At 45.1% G+C, this 15013-nt stretch overlaps 1 protein-coding gene across 1 annotated transcript in view; it reads left to right on the plus strand.

Moving 5' to 3' along the window:
- Positions 1-14763: 14763 nt before the first annotated feature.
- LOC119366110 (acyl-coenzyme A oxidase 4, peroxisomal-like) overlaps positions 14764-15013 on the plus strand; it is a 4160-nt gene continuing 3910 nt past the window's right edge. Inside the window, exon 1 of the mRNA XM_037631797.1 lies at positions 14764-14966. Coding sequence (XP_037487694.1) covers positions 14948-14966 — 19 coding nt within the window. The 5' untranslated portion in view covers positions 14764-14947. The remainder of the gene's footprint in view (positions 14967-15013) is intronic.

Consider the following 15013-nt stretch of genomic DNA (forward strand, 5'->3'; position numbering starts at 1 on the left):
TTTTGGCTAGGCTTAATTTTATCCTACGTTTGGCATATAGGATATGTATATATTTTTCTTTGGAATTTTATATGACATCTTTGGTTTTGGTGGCATGGATACATGTGACATGCCAATTTTAATAAGTTTTGCATCATCACATTACTACTATCACCGCGCGACACTGATATGGTGCCCGTGTGTAGCGTAATGGACTGAAGCTTTCTGACACAATTTTGATGCTTTTTATAGTGCATATGATATGTGCCATATTTTGTTGACTTTGACTTCACACGGTATCAAAACTAACCACGTGGTGCAATGATATGACACACACGTATAGCTTGACCCGAATGGAGTTTGTTTATGATATTTTTCATTTGTTTAAAGCCTATGTGGGCTACATGAAATATGCCTTATCATGTATTTTGCACGAATTTTGTATGCATATGTGGATGTGGAGTGAACTTATTTTTTATTAAGTTCTGATTTACCTGTATTACTACTAACACCACATGGCACTAAGATAATGCCCGCGTGCAGCATAACCAAGCAAAGGTTTGTGGAGCAATTATGATGTTGCATGAGTCATTTGACATTTATCATTTTCGTTTATGTTTATATCTTACATGGTATTAGTACTAACTCCACATAGTGTCACATTATTGACGCTCGTGTGTAGCATAACCCAAGTAAAGTGAGTTTGTGATATCCATTTATGACGATGCTAATAGTTTAGGCTCTTATAGCATTGGAGCATTTCATGACCTGTTTTATTTGACTTTGGACCAAATATGTGGCCTGAATACTTTGTTTAATTTTCTCTTACTTGTATTACTACTAACACCGTGTAGCATTATGATAATGCCCACGTGTAGCGCAACCAAGTAAGATTGGTTTTTATGATGCAACATGTTTAATCCATCTTGCATGATTTTGGTTTTTGGGTATGTAACATGAACATGTTTTAAATTAAGTTTCGCCTTGCTTGTATTACTACTAACATCGTGTTGCATTAAGATAATGCCTGCGTGCAGCGTAACCAAGTGAGGGAATATATTTTTATGCTCTTGTTTGTATTGCAACTAGCGTGACACATAATGCCCATAGCGCAACCAAACAAGAGATTATCATGAGTTCAGTTTAGCATGTCCGTAATTTCATTCCAACTTAATCATATCCATCTTTTTATGATGACCAAATCTAGGCATTTTTTATATGAGGTTTTCGCATCTATGACACTCTCTTGATTTGTATCCATGTATAGAGACCAAACCAAGGAACGAGGCGTTCATCTTGGCTTGTATCGCTAAAGGGACCGAACCAAGACAGAGATCAATGGGACGAAGTGCACGCAACATTTAAAGGAACCATGCTTACAAGAACCATGCACGCTCGTTGACTCGTACCGTGATGGCCGAGCCGAAGGCGAAAGTCTGGGATAGATATAACATGCTCCTTGGTTTGTACCGGGATGGCCGAACTAAGGACAAAAATTTGGGATGGATGCAACAGCTTTTTAGACTGTACCAAAATGGCCAAACCAAAGACAAAATTTTGAGATAGATTAAACCATGCACCTTAGTCTGTACCGCAATGACCGGACTAAGGGCAATGATTTTTGGGAGATGAAACATGCTCCTTGATTTGTACCATGACGGCCGAACCAAGGACAAAATTTTGAGATAGATTAAACCATGCACCTTAGTCTGTACCGCAATGGCCGGACTAAGGGCAAGGATTTTTGGAAGATGAAACATGCTCCTTGATTTGTACCATGACAGCCGAACCAAGGACAAAATTTTGAGATAGATTAAACCATGCATCTTAGTCTGTACCGCAATGGCCGGACTAAGAGCAAAGGATTTTGGGAGATGAAACATGCTCCTTGATTTGTACCATGACGGCCGAACCAAGGACTAGAGTTTTGGGAAGGAAGAAAGAAGAAAGCTCCCTGGTATGTACCACAATGGCCGAACTAGGGGCTAGAGAAAAGCCATGAATCTTACCTTCAAACTCCTAGCAAGCACGGTGCCTGCCTTTCTTCTTCCTTTCTTTTGGTGTGTCTGTATGTATTCTATATGTGGCTAGCAGGGAGGAGATGGATGGACTGAAGGACCGAGAGCAAAAAATGAGTCCAACCCCGTATATGCTGAGGGAGCATGTATTTATAGGAGTAGGGGAGCAGCGGAGCGCTGCGGCTGGACGCCCGCGCGCCCACGTCGACCGATCGTGGGAACGTGGGATGATGGGAGCGTGCTAGCCTCTCTTTTTTCTATTTCTTTAATCCCTAATCAATTGACAATTGTCTCTATTAAATCAGGGTAGGCTTAAACAATTATTTTCCCATCACCGGCCGTATGGGCCTGGGGCCTATGCATGCATGCAGCTTTGTAAGTGACCAATGCATGTACGATAGCTCATTTATTTAAATGGGCTAAGCCTGATTAGCTATAATAATCTATTAAATCTAATTTGCTTGGGAAAATACATTTGCATTGTACCAGTTGGGAAAATACATTTGCATTGTACCAGTATTTCATTAGCGGACATGGAACAATATGCTCACATTTATTCCATGAGATAATATTCTAGCGATATTTGCGGCGTCCATGGTAATTTAAATTTATGTCGGCATTAGAATCCTATCGTCAATAACAGTATATGTTTGTGCAAACTATCTGTCGTCTATGACTTTCTTAGGATAGAAACTTTATGATTATTATTCCCTTCCATCATATTTTAGGTTTATCGCCCTTTTCCAATGTTTGCAAAACCGTCAATATATCATATCATCATTTTCGACCGTCGTCGTTCTGAATGGTTGTAATTTATTTATTTATCTTAAATTGCTGTAAAACGGATTTTTGCCGTTTCGCATTTTTATTTTATGTGGTTCGTCCCTTTTCAATTTAACATGATCAAAATTTATGTCAAACAGATTTTTGCCGTTTTGCATTTATATTTTATGTGGTATGTACCTTTCTAATTTAACGTGATCAAAATCTATGTCAAACGGATTTTTAATTTATTATGGTTAAAATCTATGTCAACAATGCCCACGAGGCTCAAACAATATAACGAACTATTCCACCAAACCTCTCTCTCCCTTCTAACAGACATGATGATGACGAAAGCGACGTAGACATAGACGATGTAGAGGAAGCAGACGAATGGCGGTGAGCAGACACGTATGAGACACTTCCCAAAAACCTAATCGCCCATCTCCCGTACAGGATCTGGAGAGGCGGGGTTTTGGAGGCCTACTCTCTCGTCAACCGTGTGCACGACGAACGGGATGTGATCACTGGCGGCAGCTGTCGGTGTCAAAACCGGCGGATCTCAGGTAGGGGGTCCCAAACTGTGCGTCTAAGACGGATGGTAACAGGAGGCGGGGGACGCAATGTTTACCCAGGTTCGGGCCCTCTCGATGGAGGTAATACCCTACTTCCTGCTTGATTGATCTTGATGATATGAGTATTACAAGAGTTGATCTACCACGAGATCGTAGAGGCTAAACCCTAGAAGCTAGCCTATGCTTATGATTGTTGTTATCCTATGGACTAAACCCTCCGGTTTATATAGACACCGGAGGGGGCTAGGGTTACACAGAGTCGGTTACAAGGGAGGAGATCTACATATTCGAATTGCCAAGCTTGCTTTCCACGCCAAGGAAAGTTCTACCCGGACACGGGACGAAGTCTTCAATCTTGTATCTTCATAGTCCAACAGTCCGACCAAAGTATATAGTCCGGCAGTCCGAGGACCCCCTGATAGGGAACGTAGCAATAATTCAAAATTTTCCTACGTGTCACCAAGATCAATCTATGGAGTCATCTAGCAACGAGGGAGGAGTGGATCTACATACCTTTGTAGATCGCGCGCGGAAGCGTTCAAGAGAACGGGGTTGATGGAGTCGTACTCGTCGTGATCCAAATCACCGATGATCCTAGCACCGAACGGACGGCACCTCCGCGTTCAACACACGTACGGAGCAGCGACGTCTCCTCCTTCTTGATCCAGCAAGGGGGGAGGAGAGGTTGATGGAGATCCAGCAGCACGACGGCGTGGTGGTGGAAGTAGCGGGATTCCAACAGGGCTTCGCCAAGCGCTGTGGGAGGAGGGAGATGTGTCATGGGAGGGAGAGGGAGGCGCCAGGGCTTAGGTTGGGCTGCCCTCCCTTCCCCTCACTATATATAGGGCCAAGGGAGAGGGGGAGGGCGCAGCCTTGCCCCTTCCTCCAAGGAAGGGTGCGGCCAAGGGGGGAGGAGTCCATCCTCCCCAAGGCACCTCGGAGGTGCCTTCCCCCTTTAGGACTCTTCCCTTTTTCTTGACTCTTGGCGCATGGGCCTCTTGGGGCTGGTGCCCTTGGCCCATGTAGGCCAAGGCGCACCCCCTACAGCCCATGTGGCCCCCCGGGGCAGGTGGCCCCACCCGGTGGTCCCGGTATAATATCGGTGACCCCGAAACTTGTCCCGATGGACGAAATAGCACTTCCTATATATAATTCTTTACCTCCGGACCATTCTGGAACTCCTCGTGACGTCCGGGATCTCATCCGGGACTCCGAACAACCTTCGGGTTACCGCATACTAATATCTCTATAACCCTAGCGTCACCGAACCTTAAGTGTGTAGACCCTACGGGTTCGGGAGACATGCAGACATGACCGAGATGACTCTCCGGTCAATAACCAACAGCGGGATCTGGATACCCATGTTGGCTCCCACATGTTCCACGATGATCTCATCGGATGAACCACGATGTCAAGGACTTAATCAATCCCGTATACAATTCCCTTTGTCTATCGGTACGACACTTGCCCGAGATTCGATCGTCGGTATCCCGATACCTTGTTCAATCTCGTTACCGGCAAGTCTCTTTACTCGTTCCGTAACACATCATCCCATGATAAACTCCTTGATCACATTGTGCACATTATGATGATGTCCTACCGAGTGGGCCCAGAGATACCTCTCCGTCACACGGAGTGACAAATCCCAGTCTCGATTCGTGCCAACCCAACAGACACTTTCGGAGATACCTGTAGTGTACCTTTATAGCCACCCAGTTACGTTGTGACGTTTGGCACACCCAAAGCACTCCTACGGTATCCGGGAGTTGCACAATCTCATGGTCTAAGGAAATGATACTTGACATTAGAAAAGCTTTAGCGAACGAACTACACGATCCTTGTGCTAGGCTTAGGATTGGGTCTTTGTCCATCACATCATTCTCCTAATGATGTGATCCCGTTATCAATGACATCCAATGTCCATGGTCAGGAAACCGTAACCATCTATTGATCAACGAGCTAGTCAAATAGAGGCTTACTAGGGACATGGTGTTGTCTATGTATCCACACATGTATCTGAGTTTCCTATCAATACAATTCTAGCATGGATAATAAACGATTATCATGAACAAGGAAATATAATAGTAACTAATTTATTATTGCCTCCAGGGCATATTTCCAACAGTCTCCCACTTGCACTAGAGTCAATAATCCAGTTCACATCGCTATGTGACTAACACTCAAGGTCACATCCCTATGTGACTAACACCCAAAGAGTTTACCAGAGTCAATAATCTAGTTCACATTACCATGTGATTAACACTCGATGAGTTCTGGGTTTGATCATGTTATGCTTGTGAGAGATGTTATAGTCAACGGGTCTGAATCTTTCAGATCCGTATGTACTTCGCAAATCTCTATGTCATCTTGTAGATGCAGCTACTACGCTATATTTGGAGCCATTTCAAATAACTGTTCTACTTGGAGCTATTCTAAATTGTTGCTCCATTATACGTATCCGATATCTCTACTTAGAGCTATCCGGATAAGTGTTAAGCTTGCACTGACGTAACTCTTTACGTCGAACTCTTTATCACCTCCATAACCGAGAAACATATCCTTATTCCTCTAAGGATAATTTAGACCGCTATCTGGTGATCTACTCCTAGATTACCTTTGTACCCTCTTGCCAGATATGTGGCAAGGCACACATCAGGTGCGGTACTCAGCATGGCATACCGTATAGAGCCTATGACAAAAGCATAGGGGATGACCTTCGTCTTTTCTCTCTATTCTGCCGTGGTCGAGCTTTAAGTCTTAACTTCATACCTTACATCTCAGGCAAGAACTCCTTCTTTGACTGATCCATCTTGAACACCTTCAAGATCATGTCAAGGTATGTGCTCATTTGAAAGTACTATTAAGCGTTTTGATCTATCCTTATAGATCTTGATGCTCAATGTTCAAGTAGCTTAATCCAGGCTTTCCATTGAAAAACACTTTCAAATAACCCTATATGCTTTCCAGAAATCCTACGTCATTTCTGATCCATAATATGTCAACAACATATACTCATCAGAAATTCTATAGTGCTCCCACTCACTTCTTTGGAAATACAAGTTTCTCACAAATTTTGTATAAACCCAAAATCTTTGATCATCTCATCAAAGCGTACATTCCAACTCCGAGATGCTTACTCCAGTCCTTAGAAGGATTGCTGGAGCTTTGCATACTTATTAGCATCTTTCAGGATTGACAAAACCTTCTGGTTGTATCACATACAACCTTTCCTCAAGAAAAATCGTCGAGGAAACAATGTTTTGACATCCTATCTGCAAGATTTCATAAATAATGCAGTAATCGCTAATATAATTCCAACAGACTCTTAGCATCGCTACGAGTGAGAAAGTCTCATCGCAGTCAACTCCTTGAACTTGTCGGAAAATATCTTAACGACAAGTCGAGCTTTCTTAATGGTGATACTTACCATCATTGTCCGTCTTCCTTTTAAAATCCATATGTACCTAACAACCTTACGACCATCAAGTAGTTCTTCCAAAGTCTACACTTTGTTTTCATACATGGATCATTTCCCGGATTTTATGGCCTCGAGCCATTTATCGAAATCCGGGCCCACCATCGCTTCTCCATAGCTCGTAGGTTCATTGTTGTCTAGCAACATGACTTCCAAGACAGGATTACGTACCACTCTGAAGTAGTACGCATCCTTGTCATCCCACGAGGTTTGGTAGTGACTTGATCTGAAGTTTCATGATCACTATCATAAGCTTCCACTTCAATTGGTGTAGGTGCCACAGGAACAACTTCCTGTGCCCTGCCACACACTAGTTGAAGAGATGGTTCAATAACCTCATCAAGTCTCCACCATCCTCCCACTCAATTCTTTCGAGAGAAACTTTTCCTCGAGAAAGGACCCGATTCTAGAAACAATCCCTTATTGCTTTCGGATCTGAGACAGGAGGTATACCCAACTGTTTTGGGTGTCCTATGAAGATGCATTTATCCGCTTTGGGTTCGAGCTTATCAGCCCGAAACTTTTTTCACATAAGCATCGCAGCCCCAAACTTTTAAGAAATGACAGCTTAGGTTTCTCTAAACCATAGTTCATACGGTGTCATCTCATCGAAATTACGTGGTGCCCTATTTAAAGTGAATGTGGTTGTCTCTAATGCCTAACCCATAAACTATCGTGGTAATTCGATAAGAGACATCATGGTATGCATCATATCCAATAGGGTGCAGTTATGATGTTCGGATACACCATCACACCATGGTGTTCCTGGCTGTATTGGTTGTGAAACAATTTCCACAATGTCTTAATTCTGTGCGAAACTCGTAATTCAAATATTCATCTCTACGATCATATCATAGACATTTTATCCTCTTGTCACGACGATCTTTCAACTTCACCCTGAAATTACTTGAACCTTTTAATAATTCAGACTCGTGATTCATCAAGTAAATATACTCAATATCTACTCAAATCATCTGTGAAGTAAGAACATAATGATATCCACTACACGCCTCAGCACTCACTGGACTGCATACATCAAAATGTATTACTTTCAACAAGTTACTTTCTAGTTCCATTTTACTGAAAACGAGGCTTTCAGTCATCTTGCCCATGTGGTATGATTTGCATGTCTCAAGTGATTCAAAATCAAGTGAGTCCAAACGGTCCATTTGCATGGAGTTTCTTCATGCATATATACCAATAGGCATGGTTCGCATGTCTCAAGTGATTCAAAATCAAGTGAGTCCAAAGATCCATCAACATGGAGCTTCTTCATGCGTTTTATACCAATATGACTCAAATTGCAGTGCCACAAGTATGTGGTACTATCATTACTATCTTTTGGCATGAACATGTGTATCACTACGATCGAGATTCAATAAACCATTCATTTTAGGTGCAAGACCATTGAAGGTATTATTCAAATAAACAGAGTAACCATTATTCTCTTTAAATGAATAACCGTATTGCGATAGACATAATCCAATCATGTCTATGCTCAACGCAAACACCAAACTCGATGGTAGAGGGAGCGTGCGATGCTTGATCATATCAACATTGGAAACACTTCCAACACATATCGTCAGCTCACCTTTAGCTAGTCTCCGTTTATTCCGTAGCTTTTATTTCGAGTTACTAACACTTAGCAACCGAACCGGTATCTAATACCCTAGTGCTACTAGGGGTACTAGTAACGTACACATTAACATAATGTATATCCAATATACTTCTATCGACAGTCTTCTCATCTACCAAGTATCTAGGGTAATTCTGCTCCAGTGGTTGTCCCCTTTATTATAGAAGCACTTAGTCTCGGGTTTGGGTTCAACCTTGGGTTTCTTCACTAGAGTAGCAGCTGAATTGCCGTTTCATGAAGTATCCCTTCGTGCCCTTGCCCTTCTTGAAACTAGTGGTTTCACCAACCATCAACAATTGATGCTCCTTCTTGATTTCTACTTTTGTGGTGTCAAACATCGCGAATATCTCAAGGATCATCATATATGTCCCTGATATATTATAGTTCATCACGAAGCTCTATCAGCTTGGTGGTAATGACTTCGGAGAAACATCACTATCTCATTTGGAAGATCAACTCCCACTTGATTCAAATGATTGTTGTACTCAGACAATCTGAGCACAAGTTCAATAATTGAGCTTTTCTCCCTTAGTTTGCAGGCTAAGAAAATCGTCGGAGGTCTTATACCTCTTGACGTGGGCACGAGCCTGAAATCCCAATTTCAGTCCTCGAAACATCTTATATGTTTCGCGACGTTTCAAAAACGTCTTCGGTGCCTCAACTCTAAGCCGTTTAACTGAACTATCACGTAATTATCAAAATGTGCATGTCAGATGTTCGTAACATCCACAGACAATGTTCGAGGTTCAGCACACTGAGCGGTGCATTAAGGACATAAGCCTTCTATGAAGCAATGAGGACAATCCTCAGTTTACGGACCTAGTCCGCATAATTGCTACTATCAACTTTCAACTAAATTTTCTCTAGGAACATATCTAAACAGTAGAACTAAAGTGCGAGCTATGACATAATTTGCGAAGACCTTTTGACTATGTTCAGGATAATTAAGTTCATCTTATGAACTCCCACTCAGATAGACATCCCTCTAGTCATCTAAGTGATTACATGATCCGAGTCAACCAGGCCGTGTCCGATCATCACGTGAGACGGACTAGTCAACATCGGTGAACATCTTCATGTTGATCGTATCTACCATACGACTCATGCTCGACCTTTCGGTCTCTTGTGTTCCGAGGCCATTTCTGTACATGCTAGGCTCGTCAAGTCAACCTAAGTGTTTCGCGTGTGTAAATCTGGCTTACACCCGTTGTATGTGAACGTAAGAATCTATCACACCCGATCATCACGTGGTGCTTCGAAACGACGAACTTTCGCAACGGTGCACAGTTAGGGGGAACACCTTCTTGAAATTTTAGTGAGGGATCATCTTATTTACTACCGTCGTTCTAAGTAAACAAGATGTATAAACATGATAAACATCACATGCAATCAAATAATAGTGACATGATATGGCCAATATCATATAGCTCCTTTGATCTCCATCTTGGGGCTCCATGATCATCTTGTCACCGGCATGACACCATGATCTCCATCATCATGATCTCTATCATCGTGTCTTCATGAAGTTGTCTCGTCAACTATTACTTCTACTACTATAGCTAACGGTTAGCAATAAAGTAAAGTAATTACATGATGTTTATGTTGACACGCAGGTCATAAATAAATTAAGACAACTCCTATGGCTCCCGCCGGTTGTCATACTCATCGACATGCAAGTCGTGATTCCTATTACAAGAACATGATCAATCTCATACATCACATATATCATTCATCACATCCTTTTGGCCATATCACATCACATAGCATACCCTGCAAAAACAAGTTAGACGTCCTCTAATTATTGTTTGCATGTTTTACGTGGCTGCTATGGGTTTCTAGCAAGAACGTTTCTTACCTACGCAAAAACCACAACGTGATATGCCAATTGCTATTTACCCTTCATAAGGACCCTTTTCATCGAATCCGATCCGACTAAAGTGGGAGAGACAGACACCCGCTAGCCACCTTATGCAACTAGTGCATGTCAGTCGGTGGAACCAGTCTCACGTAAGAGTACGTGTAAGGTCGGTCCGGCCCGCTTCATCCCACGATGCCGCCGAATCAAGATAAGACTAGTAACGGCAAGCATATTGAACAAAATCAACGCCCACAACTACTTTATGTTCTACTCGTGCATAGAAACTACGCATAGACCTAGCTCATGATGCCACTGATGGGGAACGTAGCAATAATTCAAAATTTTCCTACGTGTCACCAAGATCAATCTATGAAGTCATCTAGCAACGAGGGAGGAGTGGATCTACATACCCTTGTAGATCGCGCGCGGAAGCATTCAAGAGAACGGGGTTGATGGAGTCGTACTCGTCGTGATCCAAATCACCGATGATCCTAGCGCCGAACGGACGGCACCTCCACGTTCAACACACATACGGAGCAGCGACGTCTCCTCCTTCTTGATCCAGCAAGGGGGGAGGAGAGGTTGATGGAGATCCAGCAGCACGACGGCGTGGTGGTGGAAGTAGCGGGATTCCAACAGGGCTTCGCCAAGCGCTGTGGGAGGAGGGAGATGTGTCATGGGAGGGAGAGGGAGGCGCCAGGGCTTAGGTTGGGCTGCCCTCCCTTCCCCCCACTATATATAGGGCCAAGGGAGAGGGGGAGGGCGCAGCCTTGCCCCTTCCTCCAAGGAAGGGTGCGGCCAAGGGGGGGAGGAGTCCATCCTCCCCAAGGCACCTCGGAGGTGCCTTCCCCCTTTAGGACTCTCCCATTTTCCTTGACTCTTGGCGCATGGGCCTCTTGGGGCTGGTGCCCTTGGCCCATGTAGGCCAAGGTGCACCCCCTACAGCCCATGTGGCCCCCCGGGGCAGGTGGCCCCACCCGGTGGACCCCCGGGACCCTTCCGGTGGTCCCGGTACAATACCGGTGACCCCGAAACTTGTCCCGATGGCCGAAATAGCACTTCCTATATATAATTCTTTACCTCCGGACCATTCCGGAACTCCTCGTGACGTCCGGGATCTCATTCGGGACTCCGAACAACCTTCGGGTTACCGCATACTAATATCTCTATAACCCTAGCGTCACCGAACCTTAAGTGTGTAGACCCTACGGGTTCGGGAGACATGCAGACATGACCGAGATGACTCTCCGGTCAATAACCAACAGCGGGATCTGGATACCCATGTTGGCTCCCACATGTTCCACGATGATCTCATCGGATGAACCACGATGTCAAGGACTTAATCAATCACGTATACAATTCCCTTTGTCTATCGGTACGACACTTGCCCGAGATTCGATCGTCGGTATCCCGATACCTTGTTCAATCTCGTTACCGGCAAGTCTCTTTACTCGTTCCGTAACACATCATCCCATGATCAACTCCTTGATCACATTGTGCACATTATGATGATGTCCTACCGAGTGGGCCCAGAGATACCTCTCCGTCACACGGAGTGACAAATCCCAGTCTCGATTCGTGCCAACCCAACAGACACTTTCGGAGATACCTGTAGTGTACCTTTATAGCCACCCAGTTACGTTGTGACGTTTGGCACACCCAAAGCACTCCTACGGTATCCGGGAGTTGCACAATCTCATGGTCTAAGGAAATGATACTTGACATTAGAAAAGCTTTAGCGAACGAACTACACGATCCTTGTGCTAGGCTTAGGATTGGGTCTTTGTCCATCACATCATTCTCCTAATGATGTGATCCCGTTATCAATGACATCCAATGTCCATGGTCAGGAAACCGTAACCATCTATTGATCAACGAGCTAGTCAAATAGAGGCTTACTAGGGACATGGTGTTGTCTATGTATCCACACATGTATCTGAGTTTCCTATCAATACAATTCTAGCATGGATAATAAACGATTATCATGAACAAGGAAATATAATAATAACTAATTTATTATTGCCTCTAGGGCATATTTCCAACACCCCCTAATCCAGGACTCCCTCAGCAGCAGTAGCAAAAGGAATGACAGTGGGCGCGGAGTTGATGCGATCTGATCTTCGTGGCAGCCATCCGAGGATCTGAGAAGGGAATTAGAGAAAGGGTTGGGCGACGCCTCACATATATAGGCGCGACAGGTGGAGAGACGTGGGCTAGACCCACGTCCAAGTCGGCAACAGACCACGATCTGACGTCTAAGATCGTGGCTCGTCTGCTAATGACTCTCCGTTCCTGACTAGCAAAAATAAGCACATAGGTGTGAGCTTGGCTCGATCATGGCTCGTCTGTTAATGACTCTCCGTTCCTGACTAGCAAAAATAAGCACATAGGTGTGAGCTTTGCTCGGCTCATTCTCGCACCCCGCAGTGCACCGTGATGGGGCGAGGCATGGCATGGTGGGTGGCGGAGGAGGAGCGTGCGAAAACCACTTTTCTTCTCAAGCTCCAATAGCATGTGGAAGAGAATCCCTTATAAGGAGGTCCAACTCCTTCCACTAGCGGTATGGGACTAAACTTTCCACCACACCCATTGTCATATAACCCGCATGGGCCTTTAGCATTTTCAAAATTATTATATGGGCCTATAGCCCATACTACATTTCAACAATCCCCCGCCAGATCTCGAAGGCCATTATGTTGACTTCTATTCCAAACACTGTTTTGATATACCAGTATTTTCAGTGGAGACCTATTAAGGTTGAACATCCACCTAGAGCAAGTAGGTACATTCTTTCACAACTGAACAATGAATTATGCCTTCAATTGTCAATTTGGCATAAAGAAGTTTCATCAAATGTCTTACTAGTACTAGGCTGCCGTAAGCTGACCCCTCGGGTGCAGCATATAAGTCACACTCCTGGCCTATTCATGAGCTTGCTAGAGATCACCTCAATCGCATAGAATGTGACCAACAATTGGCTCATGTAAGTGTGTTCCTCCAAAGATCACTCCGTAGGATAGCAGCTTACTTATATAAGCTCTGGAACACATTAAGACAGTAGTCAACCCACCATACATTATCCGAGAGTATTGCATCTCCAATGGAGAGGGTTAGTAAAGTTACTCTCCTCAGTTAACCACTAGCTTGTTTTCCTAGGTCCTACTTCACATGATCACCGATCACATAGGTTGGGTTACCACTATGGCAACTCATGTGGGTCTCGTACCCATCTCCCTCGATGCATTTTCTATCACAACACATGTTAGCCCTTTAGTAAAGGGATCTGCCAGATTTTTAGCTGGCTGGATATAATCCAACGCTATCACTCCGAAATTTCTTAAACGTGTGACAAGCTTGGATAGGAAATCGCCGCTATGACGCCACCACAAGGGTGGGGTGCCCGAGCCAGCCAAGGAGGCCACTGCCTCCAGCTCGGTCAGATCTGGTGCGAGAGTAGGAGGGCACGAGGAGCCTCGCCAGGGCAAGGCACGGGCAGCCAGCCGACCGGAAGTGTGTGTGTGTGGGGGGGGGGTGGAGGCGAGGAGCGGCAGCCACCGACGGAGCGGGGGGCTGAAAGACAACAGGACATTGCCGCGCCGAGGGAAAAGGCCTCGCTGCCGCCTTCACAGGTACCAGCAAGCGTTTCGCTGGCTGGGCCTTTGGCGGCGGCGCGGCGGGGAGAAGGTACGACAGCTAGGGTTGCCCTGAGTCACCATAGAGGCGATGCGAGCAGGGGTGGGGGGTGTGGGGGGGAGGTGATCTCAGCCTCTTCCGTTTCTGAGTTATGCGTATACTTCAAACAAATCTTGTACGCGGAGTAAAAAAGATCGGAGTGAGTATAAGATCTATATGGTGTATTTCACGCGGTAAATTCTGTAGAATGTTTGGAAAGTTTCACGGAAGGGATGCGCCGTCTGATTCAAATCCGATGGCCTCTGCTTGCACCGAGAGACCATGCCGTACCACACACCGAATGAAACTGCACTGACATCCGGAGTCCACTCGAGCTCTGACCTCATTTGTCAGTGACCCATACACACAACGTCGCGTACACGCAAATCCCTCGCCGCTGGCCGGCCGCCTGCCACGTCATGCCGATCAGGCAACAATGAAGTTGCGTCAGTGACTTGTGGGCCCCGCCAGCTCAGTTAGCGTACCGTCTATTAAGGATGCGTTTGGTTGAAGGTGTCGTATGAATGGGTTGGGACCGTTCAATTTTTTTGGGATTGAACCATTCAATTCATGTGTTTGGCTGAATATAAGTGGTGAGCTAATTATTTAGGACGGGACCACCAGTCATGCTCACATAGTCATGCATGCAAAGGGTGGCCATTTGATTCGACCGATTTGGTTGGGTGGAACGGTTCAGCATCTTCATAGCATATTCTCTTTTTTTGGCTCGAACCATTCATGTGCTTTATAACCAAACATGTCTATTTTCTGAACGATCCCAACCCATTCATGACCGCCCTTGCAACCAAACGCACCCTAGCTCTCGAAATGGCCGGATAGCTCCTCTCCTGCGAAGCTTTTCGTCTCTGTCCCCCTTCCCAACTACTCCTCCACCTCGATCGAGAGAAGCTCGGATCCCCGGAGGAGAGGAGAGGAGAGGAGCCCACTTTAGCTCTCGGTTGCGCCGCGGCTATGGGGAGCCTGCGAGGTGAGCGGCGGACTGAGCTCCGGGGCGTCCGGGTTTCCCGCGCGGATTGA

This window comes from Triticum dicoccoides, chromosome 1A, assembly GCF_002162155.2.
Source record: "Triticum dicoccoides isolate Atlit2015 ecotype Zavitan chromosome 1A, WEW_v2.0, whole genome shotgun sequence".
NCBI classification, from domain to species: domain Eukaryota; kingdom Viridiplantae; phylum Streptophyta; class Magnoliopsida; order Poales; family Poaceae; genus Triticum; species Triticum dicoccoides.